This window comes from Macaca fascicularis, chromosome 19, assembly GCF_037993035.2.
Source record: "Macaca fascicularis isolate 582-1 chromosome 19, T2T-MFA8v1.1".
Taxonomy (NCBI): domain Eukaryota; kingdom Metazoa; phylum Chordata; class Mammalia; order Primates; family Cercopithecidae; genus Macaca; species Macaca fascicularis.
In genome coordinates, this window is record NC_088393.1 from 12,336,210 (window position 1) to 12,359,369 (window position 23,160).

The 23,160-nt window shown below is 41.9% G+C and overlaps 1 protein-coding gene across 4 annotated transcripts; it reads left to right on the forward strand.

Moving 5' to 3' along the window:
* Window positions 1-1,751: 1,751 nt before the first annotated feature.
* ZNF441 (zinc finger protein 441) lies at window positions 1,752-17,886 on the forward strand. 4 transcript variants are annotated; one of them, XM_005588073.5, is made up of 5 exons: window positions 1,752-1,948; window positions 10,997-11,123; window positions 12,010-12,073; window positions 13,642-15,346; window positions 16,409-17,886. In XM_005588073.5, the coding sequence occupies exons 1-5, from the start codon at window positions 1,946-1,948 to the stop codon at window positions 16,418-16,420; spliced, it is 1,911 nt and encodes a 636-aa protein (XP_005588130.3). In that variant the 5' UTR covers window positions 1,752-1,945; the 3' UTR covers window positions 16,421-17,886. The 4 variants fall into 4 exon arrangements, with proteins under 4 accessions (XP_005588130.3, XP_005588131.3, XP_005588129.3 ...); XM_005588074.5 differs by having other exon boundaries at window positions 13,642-15,212; XM_005588072.5 differs by having other exon boundaries at window positions 13,642-17,886.
* Window positions 17,887-23,160: the final 5,274 nt, after the last annotated feature.

Genomic DNA, 23,160 nt, shown 5'->3' on the forward strand with positions numbered 1-23,160 from the left:
CATTTGGTCAGGTGTTGGTGGAAGGCTAAGGAGGAACAAAGGCAAATGTTACATGGCGGCAGGCAAGAGAGCATGTACAGGGAAACTGTCCTTCATAAAGCCATCAGATTTCATGAGACTTATTCACTATCATGAGAACAGTGTGGGAAAACCGCCCCCATGATTCAATTACCTCCCACTGGATCACTCCCATGACATGTGGGGATTATGGGAGCTACAATTCAAAATGAGATTTGGGTGAATAAGTCTCATGAGATCTGACGGCTTTATAAAGGGCAGTTCCCCTGCACGTGCTATCTTGCCTGCCACAGTGTAACATTTGCTTTTGCTCCTCCTTCGCCTTCCACCATGATTGTGAGGCCTCCCCAGCCATGCTGAACTGCAAGTCAATTAAACCTCTTTTTCTTCGTATCGCCATGGGTGCCAGCTCCCAGTTCATAATGTCTTTTTTTGTTTGTTTTTAAATAGAGATGGGGGTTTCACCACATTGCCCAGGCTGGTCTTGAGCTCCTGAGCTCAAGCAAACCACCCACCCCAGCCTCCCAAAGTGGTGGGATTACAGGCATGAGTCATGGTGCCTGGCCTCATAATGCTTTTATATCTGGTATTCTTCATAAAAATATGAAGATGAGTGTTTTCAAATTCAAAGTCTAATGTCTCAGCCTTTGATTTAAGCATTTAATTCAATAACATTTAAAGGCTTGATGGAAGGAGCATTTCCACACTGTGTTTAGGAGACAGGAGGGCAAATTGAACTCCCAGAGTTAAATCCATTAGTGCCCCTGACTCATCCCCAGGTTTTGATCCACCTCAGGGCTCCATTTCAGGAATTATCATCTGGCCTCCAAGCTTTGGAATATGTTTGGCCTCCTGAAAGGGGTTGACTTGTGAACTGTGGATGCACCAGGCTGCTTATCTGAGCTAGTTCAAGTTTTTGCTTTATAAAATATTGCCGCCACATAATTCCAGTTTTTCCACACATTTAACAATTTTATTTTGTTTTTATTTTTATTTTTATTTTTTTCGAGATGGAGTCTCCCTCTGTCTCCCCCCCTCTCTCACTGCAGCCTCTGCCTTCCGGGTTCAAGCGATTCTCCTGTCTCAGCCTCCTGAGTAGCTGGGGATGTGCCACCACATACGGCTAATTTTTGTATTTTAGAGACAGAGCCACCATGTTGGCCAGACTGGTCTCGAATTTCTGACCTCAGGTGATCCACCTGCCTTGGCCTCCCAAAGTGCTGGGATTACAGGTGTGAGCCACCGCGCCCGGCCTTGTTGGGCTGTTTTTATCTTCTGCACTGAAAATTAGTAGACTGAGAGAGAAGGTGGAAGAAAGGCTTAGCCTGTGCAGCCAACAGCCTTATCCCAAACTCCTGATTCCTGGAGGACATCAGGCCCTCCCTCCTGCTGCAGTGTGGCCTGGGCTCCCTTCCTGCTCTCAAATCAGGGGATAGCTCAAATGGACAGTGAGTCTGGAATTTCCTGCACAGACTTGTGGGTCCCTGTCCAGGAGGAAGAAGGAGAAAGGTCCCACTGAGTACAATCAGGACATACTGCCTAAATGCAAATATCCCCTGGGAGGGGGTCAGGTCACAGCGCAAGGAAGAAGCTAGTCCTCTCAAGGCCTGTGTCTGGAATCTGTTTATCAGGCTCCACTCCGCAGCTGAGATCGCTTCTTCCGTTACTCAGTCCCCGGGGGAGGGACCTGGCGCACTATCCAATCAGGGCCGCGGGGCGGGGTCGTGGGAACTGTCAATCAGGCGCGCTGCCCGGAGGAGGGTGCAAGGTTCAAAGAACCCGCCGAGTCTTCTCCACGCCCCCGCACTGGGCTCCGGGTTCTGTCACTGAGAGACGCCCTGGAACGTCTGTGGCAGCTTCTGTCGCGCTGGGACCCGCACTGACAGCGGGAGGCAGAGGGAGGAACCCGGACACCGGAAGCCGGGAAATGGTGAGTGTGTGAGGTCTGGTGTCCCGACGCGTGAGAGGAGAGACTGGTTGGAACCGGCCGGAACCGGCTGTGGTGGCACCAGGGCTTCCCCGCTGGCGACACCCTGGCGCAGCTCGGCCCTCGGTCCCCTCGGCCGCAGAATGGGGCTGGGGCGGCAGCCAGGACCCCGGGCGTCCTGTCCCGTCTTTGCGCTGCCACTGCGGCCCTGGCCCTGGCCCTGGCAGCCTCCCTGGGCAACTACGCGCCCGCAGCCCCGCGTCTCCCCGGATTGTGCGGCTGTAACCGGCACAGGGTCGCGGCCCGAGTAACTGCACCGAGACGCTGAGGGCTGCAGCAGAAACAGTTTAATGGGGGGAGAGGGGAGGACACTCCGGATCCGCCTTCCTGAGAGGTTTGGGAATGGGGTGTTTTGGGGTGTGGACGGGGGCGGCTGCGGCGTGGGGTCGCTGGATGGTGGGGAAGTGAGGGGTGACTCCTGGGACGGGAGGTGAAACCGCTTTCTTTTGCTGAGTGGGCTCCCTTGTGGGGTCTTCAGCCTGCTTGGCGCCAGCCTTTCCACTGGAATTCAGGATCCGAGAAAGAACTCAGGTGGCCCTTGAACAACTCTCAGAGATCGCATCCCCAGGCACAATGGGGATGCCGGCGGTCAGCGTCTGCTGTGACCTGACTCTCAGGGAGGCGACCCCGTGAGGCAGCGGGGCTGAGGGCACCTGGTTAATATCTAATTGCAATCTCGCCTCCAGCCTGGCTCGCAGTTCCTGTGAACCTGGTGAGGAGGCTGCACGGTGACGACAGGTCACCAGGCCGACTCGTGTGTGGGGTTTGTGTGTGGGAGGACCTGTGGTCTCTTTGGTCCTCAGTCCCTTCTTTCTTCCCAAGGGCGACCGCTTCCCCTCCGAGTCTTCCAGAGATGTGGGCAGCAGGGTCTCAAGTCCACCACTGTGTTCTCTCATCCTAACTCCTCCTAGGGCAGACAGAAAATCCCTTGGTTTCCAGAGCCTTCCTCAGGCTTTCTCTTCTCAATTCACAGCAACTTTATGAACTCCTTGTCCCCCGGTTTATATTTCAAACAGAGGCTAGTATTTTAATTGTCATTTTGTTTATACATAGCAATATATGGCTCTTTGTAAACGGTTTTGTGTTTATGAACATTTCACATGCGAGGAAGCAGAGAAAAACCACGACACTTGGCTGTAAAAAAAAATGGATATTAATAAATAAAATTTTTGTTACTGCCTTCCCTTCATCATCCCTAGACAGAGACACCTTTTAAGAATGTGTTTGGATTGAGGTTCCTCTTTGGAAACGTTACAGGGTGATGAGTCCCCAGCCCATCCTCTATGGTTTCCTGGTCCTGGATTTCAGAACTGCCTGGGGCTACCCCAAGATGCCCACAACTGCCAAGTCTCTTATAGTGTCAAGTGAATATCAGTCCCTGTGTGACCCCTTCCAGAGGACACCCTGAGGTGGAGATGGTGGGACCTTGTAGGGAAGTAGAATGATGCCCTGTAGTAGGGGTCTCCTGGTATACCCTTCCTCAAGAAGCTACTTCCTTAGAACACTCAGCTTTTCTTCCCCCATCCCTTTCTTGGGGACATATGGCTAGCCAACCAATTGGGTGGTGGTATTAAGGGGACAGGACTGAAATGATTCTTCCCTTCTGATGCTCTCACACTAACGAAGGGAGAAAACTATCCCTACAGACAGGAAAACCAACCCCACTGAGGTGGTGCAAGAACTTGAAAAGCTAACAATGTAGTGTCTCCTGGGATCGTGGTTACTGAACACTTTGTGAGCAGCATGGGGATGGAGGATGTTCCAGGTGACAGGAGGACCTGACTTGACACACTCTGCATCCATAGGGAGGTGGTGAAAGGAGATGATGGTATAAGGGATGCATATGGATCACCCAAATTGAAGAACTGGGAGAAGATAGAGAACTAGAAGCTGTGTCAAGGGTCATAAAACCCCTTTTTTGGTATGAAAAACATAAAACCACATTCAAAATGGAAGCTGAGGTAACAAACTGAGTAAAAATTAATGAAAACCAGGAAGTCTATAGTTAGTTGATCATTGTATATGGAGATGCTGGGCAGAAGATGGATTATTCTCCTGTAGATAACCATTTGTCTCTATCATTTCCGTTGAAGTGTCTGTCATTTATATCACTGCCTGGCAATACCTGCTGTGTCATAGGTTCTTGTACCTTAAGTAGATGCTCTTGTTCCAGAATTTGCTATTTTTCATTGGTTTATGTATCCATCAGTCTGCTAATATCATACTCTCCTGATTACTATAGTCTTCAAAGCCTTGATGTATGGTAGAGAAAGACCCTTCCTAACTTAATCCTTTGGGCTGCTATAACAAATTACCATAGACTGCATGCCTTAAACAACAGATACTCATTTCTCAAAGCTGTAAAGGCTGGGAATTCAGTTTCAAACAGCAGATCAGTTGTCTAATAAGGGCCTCTTTCTCTTTCTTTTCTTTTCTTTCTTTTTTTTGAGATGGAGTATTACTCTGTCCCCAGGCTGGAGTGCAGTGGCATGATCTCAGCTCACTGCAACCTCCGCCTTCTGGGTTCAAGCGATTCTCCTGCCTCAGCTTCCCAAGTAGCTGGGACTACAGGCACATGCCACCACGCCCAGCTAATTTTTTGTATTTTTAGTAGAGACGGTGTTTCACTGTGTTAGCCAGGATGGTCTCGATCTCCTGACCTCATGATTCGCGCACCTTGGCCTCCCAAAGTGCTGGGATTACAGAGGTGAGCCACCGCGCCCCACCTGGGCCTCTTTCCTGATTTGCAGACGGCATTCTTCCCTTTATGCCCTCACATGGTGGAGATATGTCTGTAATGTCTATCTAGTTTTGTGTATTAAGGCAGTTGTATTAGTCCATTTTCACACTGCTATAAAGAACTACCAGAAAAGAAGTTTAATTGACTCACAGTTCCTCATGGCTAGGGAGGCCTCAGGAAACTTACAATCATGGCGGAAGGGGAAGCAGGCACTTCTTACATGGTGGCAGGCAAGACGGCACGTGAAGTAGCAACTGTCAAACACTTATAAAACCATCAGATTTCATGAGAACCCACTGTCACAAGAACAGCATGCAGGAAATCGCCCCCGTGATCCAGTCACCTCCCACAGGTCCCTCCCTTGATACATGGGGGTTATGGGGATTACAGTTCAAGATTAGATTTCGGTGGTGACACAGAGCCAAACCATATTATCAGTGTTGGCCTTACAACATGAATTAGAAATTGTCCCCTCTGTTTCTATTTTCTGAAAGAGATTATAGAGAATTTGTGTCATTTCTTCCCTAAGTGTTTTCCAGAATTCAACAGTGAAACCATGCTGGCCTGTTCCTTTTTCTTAGGACTTTTTGTTTGTTTGCTTGAAATGGAGTTTTGCTTTGTTGTCTAGGCTGAAGTGCAGTGGCATGATCTCACTGCAACTTCTGCTTCCTGGGCTCAAGTGATCCTCCCACCTCAGCCTCCTGAGTGGCTGGAACTACAGGCATGTGCCACCACATCCTGCTAATTTTTTGTGTTTTCTGTAGAGATGGAGTTTCACCTTGTTGCCCAGGCTGGTCTTGAACTCCTGGGCTCAAGCAGTCTGCCGATCTTGGCCTCCCAAAGTGCTGGCATTACACATGTGAGCCACCAAGCCTAGCCTACCAGTGCACCCAGCCTGGCCTGGGACTTTTATTATTTATTGATTCGATTTCTTTAATAGTTATAAGACTTTTCATATTACTTAGTTCTCCTTTAGTGAGAACTAATTTTGGTAGCTTGTGTCATTCAAGGAATTGGTGCATTCCATGTAATTTATCAACTATGTGGGCATGCAGCAGTTGTTCCTAATACTCTTTTGAGGTCCTTTAATGAACACAAGATTAGTAATCATAACCCCCCTTTCTTCTGAGTTAGCTTGGCTATGGGCTTACTCATTTTATTGATCTTTTGAAGGAACCAGCTTTTGAATTGTTGATGTTTTCTACTGATCTCTTGCTTGCTATTTCGTTAATACCTTCTCTCGTTGTTATTTTCCTCTGCTTGATTTACATGTATCTTACTAAACTTTCTTTAGTTTCCTGAAGTGGAAGGTTTTTAAGCATTGGTTTTATATCTTTTCTCTCTAGAGATTGCATTCAATTCTTTTTTTTTTTTTTTTTTTTTTTGAGACGGAGTCTGGCTCTGTTGCCCAGGTTGGAGTGCAGTGGCGTGATCTCGGCTCACTACGAGCTCCGCCTGCCGGGTTCACACCATTCTCCTGCCTCAGCCTCTGGAGTAGCTGGGACTATAGGTGCCTGCCACCATGCCTGGCTAATTTTTTTTTTTTTTAACTAGAGATGGGGTTTCACTGTGTTAGCCAGGACAGTCTTGATCTTCTGACCTCGTGATCCGCTCACGTTGGCCTCCCAAAGTGCTGGGATTACAGGCGTGAGCCACCGCACCCAGCCTGCATTCAAATCTTTAAGTTTCCTTCTAAGCACTGCCTTTGCTACATTCTAAAACTTTTGCTATGATATACTCTTTTTTATCAACATTGCAGTATTTACATTTGCTTGAGAATTCTCTTTGACATTTTTAAAGTTGAGAGGTTTGTGACTTAAATCTCCAGGTTTTTTAGGCTTTTCAAGTATGTTTCTGTTATTTATTGCTACGTTAATTATAATACAGTTTGATTGCATACTTTATAGAATTTCTATTTTTAAAAAGTTGTTCAAGTGTGTTTCATGATTCAGAATATGTATGGTCTATCTTGGTGTATACGTCATGTGGGCTTGAAAATAATGTGTAGCCTGTTGGTGTACAATGAAGGTATAAATACACATCAATTAAATCTAGTTAATTAATAGTATTCTTGAGTTCAGGTGTATCATTAGTGATTTTCTGCCAAACTGATCTGTCAATTATTGAAAGAGATGAGTTGTTTTCCTCCAACTATAGTTGTAGATTTGTGTATTCTGCCTTGTGGTTTTAATAGTTTTTGCCTTGTGTATTTTCATGATCTGTGTTTATGGGCATAGATATTAAGGATTATTATGTCTTGTAGGATTGACCTCTTTATCATTATGAAATATCTCCATCGCATGTAATTTTCTTTGACCTAAAATCTTATTTATCTGAATTTAGTATCGCTGTTCCGTATTTCTTTTGATTAGGGCTAGAATGGCATATATTTATCCATACCTTTCTGTTTAATGTATCTGTGTCTTTCTGTTTAAAATGGTTTTCTTGTGCACATTGATGGGCCTTCTTTTTCATTATACTCTGCCAGTGCCTGCCTTTTTTACTATGTTATAACTGTTGTATGTCATAACTGATATAATTGGATTAATATCACATATATGTTATTGTTTTCTATTTATTGTACACTCTCTGTTTTTTCAACTTTCTCATTTTTGCCTTCTTTCATTTTGACTGAGCATGTATATGATTCCATTTGCTTACTTCTATGAGTAGAGTAAATCTATTTGTTTCTTAAATTTTACTAGTGAATTCACTAGAGTTTGTAGAATACCATTCACAACTAATGAGCCTACAGTTTCAAATAACACTATACCGGCTTCAGGGGTAGTGCTGGTATAACAAACTATTCTGAATTCCTCTATTGTATTGCCCAATACATTGCTGATATTATTATGTTGAGCAAACCTGTATCTATTATATTAGATCAGATAGGTATAAGAAAACTAAAGAATTTCAAATGTCTTCATGTAATTCTCAGACTCTTTGTGTGTGTGTGATCCAAATTTCTAATCTATATAATTTTTCTTCTCTCCAATGAAATTCTTTTAACATTACTGGCAAGGCAGTTATATCAATCATACATTCTATCAATTGCATTCCTTTTTCTTTTTTTTCTCCTCAGTCTAAATAACTTCAATTGTTCTATCTTCATTTTAGCTGATTTTTTACTTTGGTTTCTCACATCTGTTGAACGTCTATAGAGAAATTTTCATTTTAGATGTTGTCCTTTGCAGTTGCATAAATTAAATATGGTCCAATTTCTAATTTTGTATTGATATGATTTTATCCATACATCCTTTTTCTGGTTTTCTTTTAGTTCTTCGTTCATAATTGCCTTTACCTCATTGAATATATGTAAAACAGTTGCTTTAAAGTTTTTATTCAGTAAGTCTAATGTCTGAGGTTCTCAGAGATGGTTTATCTAAATTAAATTTTTTCCATTGATGAACTGTATTTTCATGCTCCTTTACAGTCTTTGTGGACTTTTTATGTTGTAAAGCAGACATTTGAATGTTATAATCTGGAAATCAGATTCCTCTTCACGGTTTGCCCTTCTGGTTTGTGGAAGGTTTTAATTATTCGTTTGTTTAGTAACATTTTCAGAGTATGTTTGCAGAGACTGTATTCTCTGTCCATTGTAGTCACTGAAGTCTCTGTTCCCTTAGCTTGTGTTCATCCAGTATTCTGATAGATTTCCTGAATGCTAGCAGCTAAAAGTAAAAAAGACATGCCAAACAAAAACCCGACCTCTTCCAGTCTTTGTGGATGGGTCTGTGATGTAGTATTTGTTGAACACAGCCAGACTGCTTACAATTCTGCTTTAGCCTTCCCTTTCTGTTTTACCAAACCGAGAGATGATGCAGAGCTGAAAATGAGGGCCTCCCCAGGTCTTTTTTGAAAATGTGTTCTTTCCAGTGCATGCTTGAGTGCTTTTGGATGCCTTTTTTTTTTTTTTTTTTTTGAGACGGAATCTTGCTTTATTGCCCAGGCTGGAGTTCAGTGGCTCGATCTCAGCTCACTGCAACCTCCGATTCCCAGGTTCAAGCAATTCTCATCCCTAAGCCTCTGGAGTAGTTGGAACTACAGGTGCCCGCCACCACGCCTGACTAATTTTTGTATTCTTAGTAGAGACGGGGTTTCAACATGTTGGCCAGGCTGGTCTCGAACTCCTGACCTCAGGTGATCCTCCCGCCTTGGCCTCCCAAAGTGCTGGGATTACAAACGTGAGCCACCGTGCTCAGCCTGACTGCCCTAATTTCTGGGGGAAATTGTTCTCTCCTTTTTTATTCCCAGGACTTAGATGTTCTACCATTTGTCTTAATCATAATTTGTTGTCCCAGTTGTTTAAAGTTTTTTTATGTATTTTTGCAACATTTTGAAGCAGTTCCTGCCAAGCTTGACCTAATTAGGCTCCATCATTGATGAAATAAAAAAGAGAGCTTTCTTTCAGACCTTTGGATGGTCCACAGATGGATTGAAAAATACAAAGGGGCAATAACTTATAAATAAGATCTGATCTCCTCTCTCTAGGGATCCACATTGGCAATTTGGTCTGCTGTCTTCAAGACTGGCTCTGACGTGAGGAGGGGTTGGGAGAAGGACAAACAAAACTCCACCAAGCTTTCCTACTGTTTTTCATCTTCCTTATTCTGTTTGTTTATCTCTGTGTTAATAGTACAGGATGCTGAGTATAGTATATTCACAATACTTTATCTGTTTTTGGAAAGCTGTTGCTTTCTTGATTAGAAGGATTTTAGCATTTTTAGACGTTTGTGACTTCTATTAGATTTGGTCATGTAATTTTTAATGATGACAAAAAGATCTGTTTAGGGATTTAGGGAATATTGTAGATATTCATGAGAGGTGACACTGAGTTTTTTTCTAAGAACATATGCAATCTTTGCCCTTCTTTTCTTCTTTGACATTACTTAATAAAGTTTAACATTTTTCCATTGGGATGGTAAAATATCCTTATTAGTCTTTTGTCATACTAAACTACATTTGTTCTGCAGGAAACCATTTGCTAGCTTCCAAATGTTCTCTCTTAGTGTAGTCACATAGCACAGGCTAAATTCCCCAAGGCACAAGGGTCACTCATTACAGATGCAGTGACCAGAGTGTTTTTCCCTTATTTTTTTATTTTTTTGAGACGGAGTTTCGCTCTTGTTGCCCAGGCTGCAGTGCAATGGCGTGATCTCGGCAGCCCAGGCTGCAGTGCAATGGTGCGATCAACGGCGCAACCTTCACCTCCCAGGTTCAAGCAATTCTCCTGCCTCAGCCTCCTGAGTAGCTGGGATTATAGGCATGCGCCACCACGCCTGGCTAATTATTTGTATTTTTAGTAGAGGCGGGGTTTCTCTGTGTTGGTCAGACTGGTCTCGAACTCCCAACCTCAGGTTATCTGCCTGCCTCGGCCTCCCAAAGTGCTGGGATTACAGGCGTGTGCCACCGTGCCTGGCCTCAGAGTGTTTTTTTCATGGCTGTCTTAGTCTGTTTTTTGTTGCTTATAACAGAATACTTTTACCTGGGTAATTTATAAGAAATGATATTTATTGGCCGGGCGCGGTGGCTCAAGCCTGTAATCCCAGCACTTTGGGAGGCCGAGACGGGCGGATCACGAGGCCAGGAGATCGAGAGACGATCCCGGCTAACACGGTGAAACCCCGTCTCTACTAAAAAATACAAAAAAACTAGCCGGGCGAGGTGGCGGGCGCCTGTAGTCCCAGCTACTCGGGAGGCTGAGGCAGGAGAACGGCGTAAACCCGGGAGGCGGAGCTTGCAGTGAACTGAGATCTGGCCACTGCACTCCAGCCTGGGTGACAGAGCAAGACTCCGTCTCAAAAAAAAAAAAAAAAAAAAAAAGAAATGATATTTATTTTTTACACTTCTGGAGGATGGGAAGCCCAGCATCAAGGTTGGGCATCTGGTGAGAGCCTTCTTGCTGGTAACTCTCTTTTGCACAATAGGTAGTAGGACTTTGTCATGACAAGAACTGCAGACCCACTGTAGAAATAGAAATTAGGAGCGATCCAGGCGATAAGACTCACTTTCTTAACTCACCAACAAGAGGTGTGTTCCTATTCAACTGTTGCTTTACCAAACATGTTCAATTCTAGCATCAGAATTGTTGTGTGGGATAAAATGGTATAAAGAGAGAATAAGAGTGGGTTTACCATGTCCTTGAATAAATGTTTGGAAACCACAGCATCATGTGAAGGTTATGAAGTGAATCTAGATTCCCAGTGCCTTCAGTTTTAATCTTCCTCCTCTGTACATGTGGAATGTTTCAGGACTCAGTGGCATTTGAGGATGTGGCTATAAACTTCACCTGTGAGGAGTGGGCTTTGCTGGGTCCATCACAGAAGAGTCTCTACAGAGATGTGATGCAGGAAACCATCAGAAACCTGGACTGTATAGGTAAGGATGACATCATGCCTTCACTTAGTCAATTAGAGACATTTATTTCTTGGTCATCAGTGCTGTTCAATTATTTGAAATATGGAAAGGGGATATAATTGGCCCTTGAACCAGCCACCCAAGCAGTCATATATTTTCTTCTCCCCTACAACTTAACCACTAGTAGCCTACTGTTTACTGGCAGCATTATTGGTAACATAAACAATTAATACATGTATTTTATGTCATATGTATTAACATGCTATATATTGTTACAGTACAGTAAGCTAGAAAAAGAAAATATTCATTAGGAAACTATAGGGAAGTGGAACATTATTTAGTATTCATAGAAAGTTTTCATTCTGATTTTTTTTTTTTTTTTTTTGAGACAGAGTCTTACTCTATTGGCAGGCTGGAGTGCAGTGGCACGATCTTGGCTCACTGCAACCTCTGCCTCCTGGATTCAAGCAATTCTTCTGCCTCAGGCTCCCGAGTATCTGGGACTACTGGTGCACGCCACCATGCCCAGCTAATTCTTGCATTTTTAGTAGAGATGGGGTTTCACCATGTTGGCCAGGATGGTCTCGATCTCTTGACCTCATGATCCACCCGCCTCGGCCTCCCAAAGGGCTGGGATTACAGGTGTGAGCCACCGTGCCTGGCCCATTCTAACTGTCTTTACATTGAGTGGACTGAATAAGAGGAGGGGTTGGTCTTGCTGTCTCAAGAGTAGCAGAGACTGAAGAAATTCATCTGTAAATGGACCTGTGCAGTTCAAACCTGTGTTGTTAAGAGTCAACTGTAGTTTGGTGTGTGAATAATGCATGATTGCAGTGTACATAAAATCTTACAGTCTTTCTATAATTTTGTAATAATTTATAGTCATTTTTCTGGTTCTAACTTTCAGGAATGATATGGCAAAATCACGATATAGAAGAAGATCAGTACAAAGATCTCAGGAGAAATCTAAGGTAATTTGCACCCACAAGAGAAAGCTGTGTCCTTGGAGTGATTCATAGTATGCCAGAAATTTTATTTTATTTTGTTTGTTTTAGAGACAGTGTCTCACTTTGTTGCTCAGGCTGGAGTACAGTGGTATGATCATAGCTTGCTGTATAGCCTCAGACTCCTGTGCTCAATGGTCCTCCCATTTCAGCCTTCCGAGTAGCTAGGGTTACAGGCATGTACCACCACATGTGGCTACGTATTTTGTTTTTGTAGAACTAGGGTCTTGCTATGTTTGACCAGGCTCATCTCAAGCTCCTGTCCTTAAGCATTCCTCCTGCCTTGGCCTCTCAAAAGGCAGGTATTACAGGCATGACATGGAAAATTAACAAGCCCACCTTAAATTTATTTATTCTTAGAAAATTTTCTTCAAAAACGTATACTTAAATGTGACATAGCTATTCAGTGCTTGCAAAATAATTATCTTGGAAACAGTATTAAGAATTCCCATAGGAATGTCACTATCTTCAAAACAGCTGGGGTTGAGTTATCTTCCACATCGTTCTGTCCATTCATGTTCAAAGAGGGCATGAAACCTACACTTTGCATGATAATGTTAGAAATGTAAATCCAGGCCAGGTGGGATGGCTCACACCTGTAATCCCAACTATTTGGGAAGCTGAGGCAGGAAGACTGCTTGAGCCCAGGTGTTCAAGCAGTCTGGGCAACATGGCAAGACCCCCTTTCTACAAAAAATACAAAAATTAGCTAGGCATGGTGGCCTGTGCTTGTGGTTTCAGTCACTTGGGAGGCTGAGACAGGAAGGTTGCTTGAGCCCAGTAGGTCAAGACTGCAGTAAGCCCTGTTCACATCACTATACTCCAGCCTGGGCAACAGAGCAAAACCCAGTTTCAAAAAGAGAAAGAAAGAAAAAGAAAGGCTGGGTATGGTGGCTCACCCTTGTAATCCCAGCACTATAGAAGGTCAAGGTGGGCAGATTGCTTGAGCTCAGGAGTTCAAGACTAGCCTGGGCAACATGGTGAAACCTCATCTCTACAAAAAATACAAAAATCTAATCCCAGCACTTTGGGAGGCGGAGGTGGGTAGATCACGAGGTCAGGAGATTGAAACCATCCTGGCTAACACGGTGAAACCCTGTCTCTACTGAAAATACAAAAAATTAGATGGGCATGGTGGCAGGCGCGCCTGTAGTCCCAGCTACTTGGAAGGCTGAGGCAGGAGAATGGCGTGAACCTGGGAGGCGGAGCTTGCAGTGAGCCAAGATTGTGCCACTGCATTCCAGCCTGGGCAACAGAGTGAGACTCTGTCTCAAAAAAAAAAAAAAAAAATCAGCCAGGCGTGGTGGCATTTGCCTGTAGTCCCAGCTATTTGAGAGGCTGAGGTGGGAGGATGGTTTGAGTCCGGGAGGTGGAGGTTGCAGTGAGCTGAGATCACACCACTACACTCCAGCCTGGGCAACAGAACGAGATCCTGTCTAAAAACAAAAAAAAAGAAAAGAAATGTAAATCCAATACTTATTAATACAAAATCATTTATAAACAAACCTTTACTAATACCTTCTTATTTTTTACAGATGTCATATGGTAGAGAGATCCTGTGAAATTAAAGATAATAGTCAATGTGGAGGACCCTTTACCCAGATTCAAGACAGTATTGTGAACGAGAAAATACCTGGAGTAGATCCATGGGAAAGCAGTGCGTGTGCAGAAGTCCTCATGGGTCGTTCATCTCTTAATTGCTACATTAGAGTTGACAGTGAACACAAACCATGTGAGTATCAAGAATATGGAGAGAAGCCATATACACATACACAATGTGGGACAACTTTCAGTTATCAGCCCTCCTTTCAAATACGTGAAAGGCCTCAGCATGGAAAGAAACTCTATGATTGTAAGGAATGTGCAACCTTCAGTTCTCTTGAAAACCTCCAAAGACACATGGCAGTACACCATGGAGATGGACGTTGTATGTGTAAGTTGTGTGGAAATGCCTTTATTTGGCCTAGTTTATTTCATATGCTTGGAAGAACTCACACTGAAGAGAAACCATATGAATATGAGCAGTGTTCTACAGCGTTTCCTGCTTATAGTTCCTCTCTAAGACATGAAAGAACACACAGTGGAGAGAAACCCTATCAATGTAATCTATGTGGGAACGCCTTCAGTTGTTCCTGTTACACTCAACTATATGAAATGAGTCACACTGGAGAACAATCCTATGAATGTCAGCAATGTGGGAAAACATTTTATCATCTTGGAAGCTTTCAAAGACACATGATAATGCACACTGGAGATGGACCTCATAAATGTAAGATATGTGGAAAAGGCTTTCTTTCTCCCAGTTCAGTTCGAAGACATAAAAGAACTCACACTGGAGAGAAACCCTATGAATGTAAGTATTGTGGGAAAGCATTCTCTGATTGCACAGGTTTTCGAAGACACATGATAACGCACACTGGAGATGGACCTCATAAATGCAAGGTATGTGGGAAAGCCTTTGATTCTCCCAGTTTATGTCGAAGGCATGAAAAAACTCATACTGGGGAGAAACCCTATAAATGTGAATGTGGGAAAGCCTTTAGTGATTTCTATTACTTTCGAAATCATGAAACTACTCACACTGGAGAGAAGCCATATAAATGTAAACAATGTGGAAAAGCCTTCATTTGTTGCACTTACCTTCAAATACATGAAAGAATTCACACTGGGGAGAGACCCTATAAATGTAAACAATGTGGAAAAGCCTTCAGGTCTTCCAATTACATTCGAGTACATGAAAAGACTCACACTGGAGAAAAGCCCTATGAATGTAAGCAGTGTGGAAAAGCACTTTCTCATCTGAAAAGCTTTCAGAGACACATGATAATGCACACTGGAGACGGACCTCATAAATGTAAGATATGTGGGAAAAGCTTTGATTCTCCCAGTTCATTTCGAAGACATGAAAGAATTCACACTGGGGAGAGACCCTATAAGTGTAAACTATGTGGGAAAGGCTTCAGGTCTTCCAGTTACATTCAACTACATGAAAGGACCCACACTGGAGAGAAACCCTATGGTTGTCAGCAATGTGGGAAAGCATTATCTGATCTCTCAAGCTTTCGAAGACACATGATAACGCATACTGGAAATGGACCTCATAAATGTAAGATATGTGGGAAAGGCTTTGATTATCCTAGTTCAGTGCAAAGACATGAAAGAACTCACACTGGAGAGAAACCCTATGAATGCAAGGAATGTGGGAAAGCCTTCAGTCATTCAAGTTACTTACGGATACATGTAAGAGTTCATACTGGGGAGAAGCCCTATAAATGTAAGGAATGTGGGAAACCATTCCATTGTCCCAGTGCCTTTCATAAACATGAAAGGACCCACAGTGTAGAGAAACCCTATAAGTGTAAAGAAGGTGGGGAAACATTTCATTGTATCAGTTCCTTTCATAAGCATGAAGGGACCCACTAGAGAAAACCCCTGTGAGTGTTGAACATGTGGGAAAGCCTTAAGTACTTTCAGCTTCTTACAAATACACAAAAGGACTCACACTGAAAAAAGTTGTATGATTGTAAAAATGTACTAAAACCTTCCATTTTTTTCAGTACCTTTTGAAAACATGACCAAACTCATACTTTAAAAAAATATGTATAATGAATATGAGGAATATGAAAAAGACTTTCTTTCGCTAGCAAACTTTCAAAGGTGGATATTATGACACACTAGCAGTGGACCTTACTACTGTAAGGAATGTAGAAATGCATTTACTAGTCCTAATTCATTTCAGTTACATGAAAGATTTCAAATTGCAGAGAACCATTATGAATGTAAACAATGTGGTGAAGCATTTAGTAGCTTCAGTTTCTGTTGAATACAGTCCTCCTTAGTTTCTGAGGTGAATTGATTCCAACACCCTCGGGAATACCTACATTCAGAGATATTCAAGTCCCTGATATTAAACAGCATGTTTGCATATAACCTAGGCACATTCTTCTGTATATTTTAAATCATTTCTAGTTTACTTATAATACACAATGCATTGTAAATTCTATATAAGTTGCTTTTGTATTGTTTAGGGAATCATGACAAGAAACAAGTCTACATGTTCAGTACAAACACAGCTGTCATTGTCCTAAGTACATGTTCATGTCAGCAGCAATGTCAGGATCTGTGGAGTTTGCGAGTGTAAGATCTTTAAGTGTTGAAGGTTCCATCTCTATAATTGCAGCTGCTTTAGCTACAAATATTATAGGAAGCTGTTCCTTCTTTTTCTTTACGTCACCAAACCTTCCAGTGGTTATAGGCATTTTGTTATCCTTCAAGTGACCTGGAACCTTTGTTGTATTACAGGATTGTACCTGAAGATCACATTCTTTAACAGTTGTACCTACTGAATCTATAAAACTACTGGGAGAAAACATTTTGAAAATACTTCAGGACATTGGTTTAGGCAAAGATTTTATGGCTAATACCTCAAAGCACAGACGACAAAGACAAAAATAGACAAATGAGACTATATTATACTAAAAAGTAGCTGTGCAAAGTAAAGGGAACAATGAGTGCAGAGAAAACCTGTTGATTATGAGAAAATATTTGCAAACTATGTGACAAGGGACTAATATCCAAATATACAAGGAACTCAAACATCTCAACAGCAAAAATATAAATAATCCCATTAAAAGTGGGAAAAGGACATGAACAGACAATTCGCAAAAGAAGACATGCAAATGGCCAAAAAGTATATGGAAATATGTGCAACATCACTAATGGTTAGGAAAATGCAAATTGAAACCACAATGAGATACCCTACTTAGAGCTGTTTTTACTAAAAAAGATAAAAAACAACAAATGCTGATGAGGATGTGGAGAAAAGAAAACTCACTGTTGGTCAAAGTGTAAGTTAGTACAACCACTGTGGAAAACAGTATGTAGATTTCTCAAAAACCTAAAAATAGAACCACCATATGATCCAGCAAACCCAGTATATCCACAGGAAAAACAATCAATATATCAAAGAGAGATTCACACTTGCATATTTATCACAGCACTATTCACAATAACAAAGATATGGAATCAATCTAAGCGTCCATCAGTGGACACATGGATAAAGAAAATGTGGTTTATGTACACAGTGGAATACTATTTGGCCATAAAAAAGAATAAAATGCCATTGCTAACAACATGGATGGAGCTTAAGGTCATTATGGTAAGTGAAATAAGCCAGGCATAGAAAGACAAATGCCACATGTTCTCACTTATATGTGGGAGGTGAAAAACTTGATCTCATGGAGATAGGGAGTAGAATAGCAGGTATCAGAGGCCGAGAAGGGGAAATGAAGAGAAGTTGGTGAATACGTACAAATTTCCATTTACATCAAAGGAATGAGTTTGAAAGCAAACTAGAGTGAACTATAGTTAGCAGTAATATATTGCATATGTCAAAGTAGTTGGAAGAGAGGACTTGAAATGTTACCAACACATAGAAATGATAAATACTCAAGAGATCATGGATACCCCAAATACCCTGACTTGACCATTACACATTCTATGCATGCAACAAATACGTGTACCTTATATATATGTAAAATATGTATCAATAAAAGAAAATATATAAAATAGTTTTAAAATAACACTATTGTTAGGTGCGTGTGGGCTGAGGAACAGCCTGAGGTGTAAACTTAAGTTCTTCTCGGGTCTTTTCTTAGTTGCACCTGTCCCTGGGCATGTGTGGTAACTTTCTAATTTTCTCTGTATGGTTATTTTTGCACAACCTAATTTTCAGTGGCTCTCAAAAGGAGAGGAATAAAAACATTATGGGAAAAATAAAAGGCACCAGCCTGGAAGTCACTTCAGATGGAGGGTAAGGGCCTTTGAAAAATGGAGAGAGATGCAGCAGCAACAATCACCATCCACTTCTTTGTCTGTAACTCTGTGATCAGAAGCAGCAATTATCAAGCAGTGCACAGATCCCCAATATTTGGAAGACAGGTCCTTTTTGTCCACCCTGGCCTCCCCAGAACTGCATGCAAACTGCTGTTAAAACTTATGCATAGCTACCTGTCATGGAGCTGAGGAGGGGGAATGAGTCAGGGCTGCTGACTCAAGAGTTGAAATTGACCAAAATTAACCAAATTTTATTAGCCAATTTCCCTGGAAGCTGCAAACTTTTAATAGTATCCACAGTTTCAAAATAGCTACATCAGTTGGATTCTGCTAATGCAAATCCAGTTGAGGATACAGATTCTTCATGCTTTTTATTCTGCCATCTTCCCTGAATCCTCTAACCTGACTTTTTATGCTAATACATTACTTCAGGTCCCATCCCACATGTCACCTCCTCAGCAAGTCTTTCTGTCACCTCAGTTACTCCTTTCCACATGTACATTTTTTTCAATGCACTTTTCAGAATCAGGGAAATCCAATCTAGGTTTACAGACTTTACTGCTTCCTTATCAACCTATGAAAAGTCAAATCATATAAATGAACCAAACCGAATAGTGTCACTGTTACTTTTATGAAGTGTTATCCCATAGATTAAAAACAACAATCACCACCACCTGGACCTGGTGGCTCACGCCTGTAATCCCAGCACTTTGGGAGGCCGAGGAGGGTGGATCAAGTGAGGTCAGAAGTTCAAGACCAGCCTGGTCAACATGGTGAAACCCCATCTCTATTAAGTATACAAAAATTAGCCGGGTGTGGTGGCGGGTGCCTGTAATCCCAGCTACTCGGGAGGCTGAGGCAGGAGAATTGCTTGAACCTGGGTGGCGGAAGTTGCAATGAGCCGAGATCGCGCCATTGTGCTCCAGCCTGGGCAACAAGAGTGAAACTTCGTCTCAAAAAAAGAAAAGAAAAGAAAACTGCTTCGCATCGATTTGCAGAAAAAGAAAGGCAATGAACTCCCTCTTGTGGTGAGGATGGCATTAACAGCCACACATACTCCTCTAGGGTGTGGATTTCTGAGTTGTGCTGAGATCTCCAGAATTTAGAGCAAGTGATGGTCAGTTTAAAATATTCTGTGCCTTCAATGAACAGGTGGTGTAGCAGGTTAGAGAGAAGAGAAGCAAATAAAATGGATGAGGTCCTCACTTAGGATATCACAATCTCTCCTGGAAGACAATTTCAAATGAATAAATCGAAGAACATGAGAGAGCCACAAGGGGGTTCAACCTGAGTCCAGTTAGACTCCTTGAAAGGGAAAGCTATTTACACAATACTTTGGATTTAACTGCGGAAATGATTGGATGGGTCAGTGGTGGTGGAGTGGGGTTGAGACCGTTTAAAATAGGTGACCTAAACATGTGAAACCTCAGACACAGAGCCCTTGGTGTTAACCATGATCTGTTGAAAGAAAGAATGAAGCAGAGGGAATTGTCGGAAGCTCACATTTGATTAGCTCTTTTCCATATAACAGTGTGTTGACATAGAAATTATGTATTGACATCTTTTTCTCGAACTAATAATTATTTTGAAGGTTTTTTCCCGCCATGTAAACATAACCAACTCCTAGGAGCTTCCATGTGTATACTTAAATGTATAATATGTGTAAAGGTTCTATCAGACTTAAATCATCCATTTATCACACTTTAAATACCTATGAATGACCAGCCTGGACAACATACCAAGACCTCATTTCTACCAAAAAAGTTTATTTCTAATGATCCAGGCATAGTGTCATGCACCTGTAATCCTAGCTGCTCCAGAGGATGAGGTGGGAGGATTGCTTGAGCCTAGGAGGTTGAGGCTGCAGTGATCCGTGATGGCATCACTGCATGCCAGCCTGGGTGACACAGTGAGACCCTGTCTCAAATAAAAGAAAATGTCAAATAAGATGAATGTCATTGCTTAACCTCTTCCACACAGAAGAATTTATCAAGATGGTCTTCAGAGGTAGTATCATGAGGAAGCAGTACAGTGCAATGAGGAAAAAACAACAAAAAACAGTTGAAGGGGGCAGAAGACCTCAGTTCTACTCTTTATTTTCCCTAGATGTGAAACAACCTTGGGCAAGTCACTGCGCCTCTTTGAGCCTGTTATTTCATCTGTGAAAAGCTGAGATAATTAATATATCATAGATAATGTAGTGTTCTCAGTAGAAACTGAAACAGCACCATGAGATCAAACTCAGCAATATTCCTACAACAAAATGAGTAAATACTTGAAACAGAACAAAAAAGACAATAAATAGCCTTTTTTTTTTTTTTTTTTTTTTTTTTTTTTTTTTTTGAGATGGAGTCTCGCTGTGTCACCCAGGCTGGAGTGCAGTGGCCGGATCTCAGCTCACTGCAAGCTCTGCCTCCCGGGTTTATGCCATTCTCCTGCCTCAGCCTCCGGAGTAGCTGGGACCACAGGTGCCCGCCACCTCGCCCGACTAGTTTTTTGTATTTTTAAGTAGAGACGGGGTTTCACCGTGTTAGCCAGGATGGTCTCGATCTCCTGACCTCGTGATCCACCCGTCTCAGCCTCCCAAAGTGCTGGGATTACAGGCTTGAGCCACGGCGCCGGGCCAATAAATAGCCTCTTATTTCTTGATATCCGATTCGTGCCTACCTTACAAAAGAGTTTTCAGAACTTTTTGGTTTGTAAAACTGAAGAAAAGGGACTGTAGACTCATGGAAGTGTCTAAAGTCAGAAAGTCAGATTTGTCAGAGATGAATTTCTGAAATTAAAACATTTGGGAAGAAATACTTGTAATTCAGGGCATACACACAGACCGAGTGGTTTGGGTATGTCTGAAAAACAGAGAACATTGGAGGTTTCACGAAAAGGAGAAGTGTTACATGTGGTTCTTCAAGAAAGTTCATTGGCACTAGTAAGGTTTTTGGGAGTTGGAAAGTTCTGATCGGTAAGTGATGGCAATGAATAAAACTGTTCCTAAAATCACAGCAAGTTGTTTCAGTAACTATTAGATAAAACTGGTTTCAGGATACAACTGGCTGTTTCAGCAGCTTAGCAGAGAATGACATGCTTGCAGCACTGGTATGTGCCCTGAATGCTTTTCCCCCTTGGCCTGTTGACTCTTATAGTTGAGTTTGGCAAGAATTTATATGATCAATATTCAGTTTGCTAATTCACAACAAAACTATTTTCTGCCACTCCATGACTAATGTTTTTAAGTAGCCTTCGGCCTTTGGCTTGAACTTACCAAAGGACTTTTCAAACTAAAAAAATGTCCACTCTTTTTTTTTTTTTTTTTTTTTTTGACGGTCTCGCTCTGTCGCCCAGGCTGGAGTGCAGTTGTGCAATCATGGTTCATTGAAGCCTTGACTTCCTAGGCTCAGGTGATCCTCCTGCCTCAGGCTCCTGAGTAGCTGAGACCACAGGTGCATGCCACCATGCCCAACTAATTTTTATAGAGACAAGGTTTTGCAGTGTTGCCCAGGCTGGTCTCAAACTTCTGGGCTCAAGCAATCCACCTACCTTAGCCTCCCAAAGTGCTAGGATTACAGGCATGAGCCAAACATTTAAAGAACTAATACCAATCCTACTCAAATTATTCTGAAAAATAGAGGAGGAGGCCAGGTGCGGTGGCTCACACCTGTAATCCCAGCACTTTGGGAGGCTGAGGCGGGCAGATCATGAGGTCAGGAGTTCGAGACCAGCCTGACCAACATGGTGAAACCCTGTCTCTACTAAAAATACAAAAATTAGCCGGGTGTGGTGGCATGTGCCTGTAATCCCAGCTACTCAGGAGGCTGAGGCAGGAGAATCACTTGAACCAGGGAGGCAGAGGTTGCAGTGAACTGAGATCACACCACTGCACTCCAGCCTGGGTGAGAGAGGAAGACTCAGCCTCAAGAAAAAAATAATAGAGGAGGAAGGAATACTTTCAAACTCATTCTATGAGGCCAGTGTTACCCAGATACCAAAACCAGGCAAAGACACAGTAAGAAAACTCTAGGTCAATATCCCTGATGAATATTCATGCAAACATCCTCAACAAAATCCTAGCAACCAAATTCAACAACACATCAAAAAGATAATTTATTATGACCAAGTGGGATTTATCCCAGGGATGCAAGGATAGTTTAACATATGCAAATCAATCAATGTGATACATCATATCAACAGAAAGAAGGACAAAAACTGTATGATCATTTTAATAATGCTGAAAATGCATTTTATAAAATTCGGCATCCGTTTATGATAAAAAAAAACCTTCAAAAAAACCAAGTATACAAAGAACATACCTCAATATAATAAGAAGCCGTATATGACGGACCCACAACTAGAATACCGAATGGAGAAAAACAGCCTTAAAATCTGGAACAGGACAAAGATGCCCACTGTCACAACTGTTATTCAACATAGTACTTGAAGTCCTAGTGGGAGCAATCAGACAAGAGAAAGAAATAAAGGGCATCCAAACTGGAAAGAAAGAAGTCAAATTATTCTTCTTTGCAGATTACATGATCGTATATTTGGGAAAAACCTAAAGACTTCACAAAAAACTTAGAACCAATAAATTCAGTAAAGTTGCAGGGTACTAAATCAACATACAAAAATCAGTAGCATTCTCTTCAGGATCACTGAGAGAAAAAAAATAAAAATTAAAATAAAAGTCAACAATCAATAGCATTTCTATATGCTAACAGTGAACAATCTGAAAAAGAAATCAAGAAAGTCCTGTTTATAATAGCTACAAATAAAATGAAATACCTAGGAATTAATTTAACCTAAGAAGTAAGTGAAAGATCTCTACAATGAAAACCATAAACCTTTGATGCAAGAAATTGAAAAGGACAAAAAATGGAAACATATTCCATGTTCATGGATTGGAAGAATAAATATGGTTAAAAATGTGCCTACTACCAAAAGCAACCTACAGATTAAAAGAAATTCCTATCAAAATACCAAGGACATTCTTCACAGAAATAGAAAAAATAATCCTGAAATTTATATGGAACCACAAAACAGCTGGAATAGCCAATACTATCCTGATCAAAAAGAAAAAAACTGGAGGAATCACATTACTTGACTTCAGATTATACTACAGAGCTATAGTAACCAGAACAGCATGGTGCTGGCATAAAAACAGATAAATAGACCACTGGAACAGAATAAAGAACCTAGAAATAAATCTATACATTTACAGTGAACTC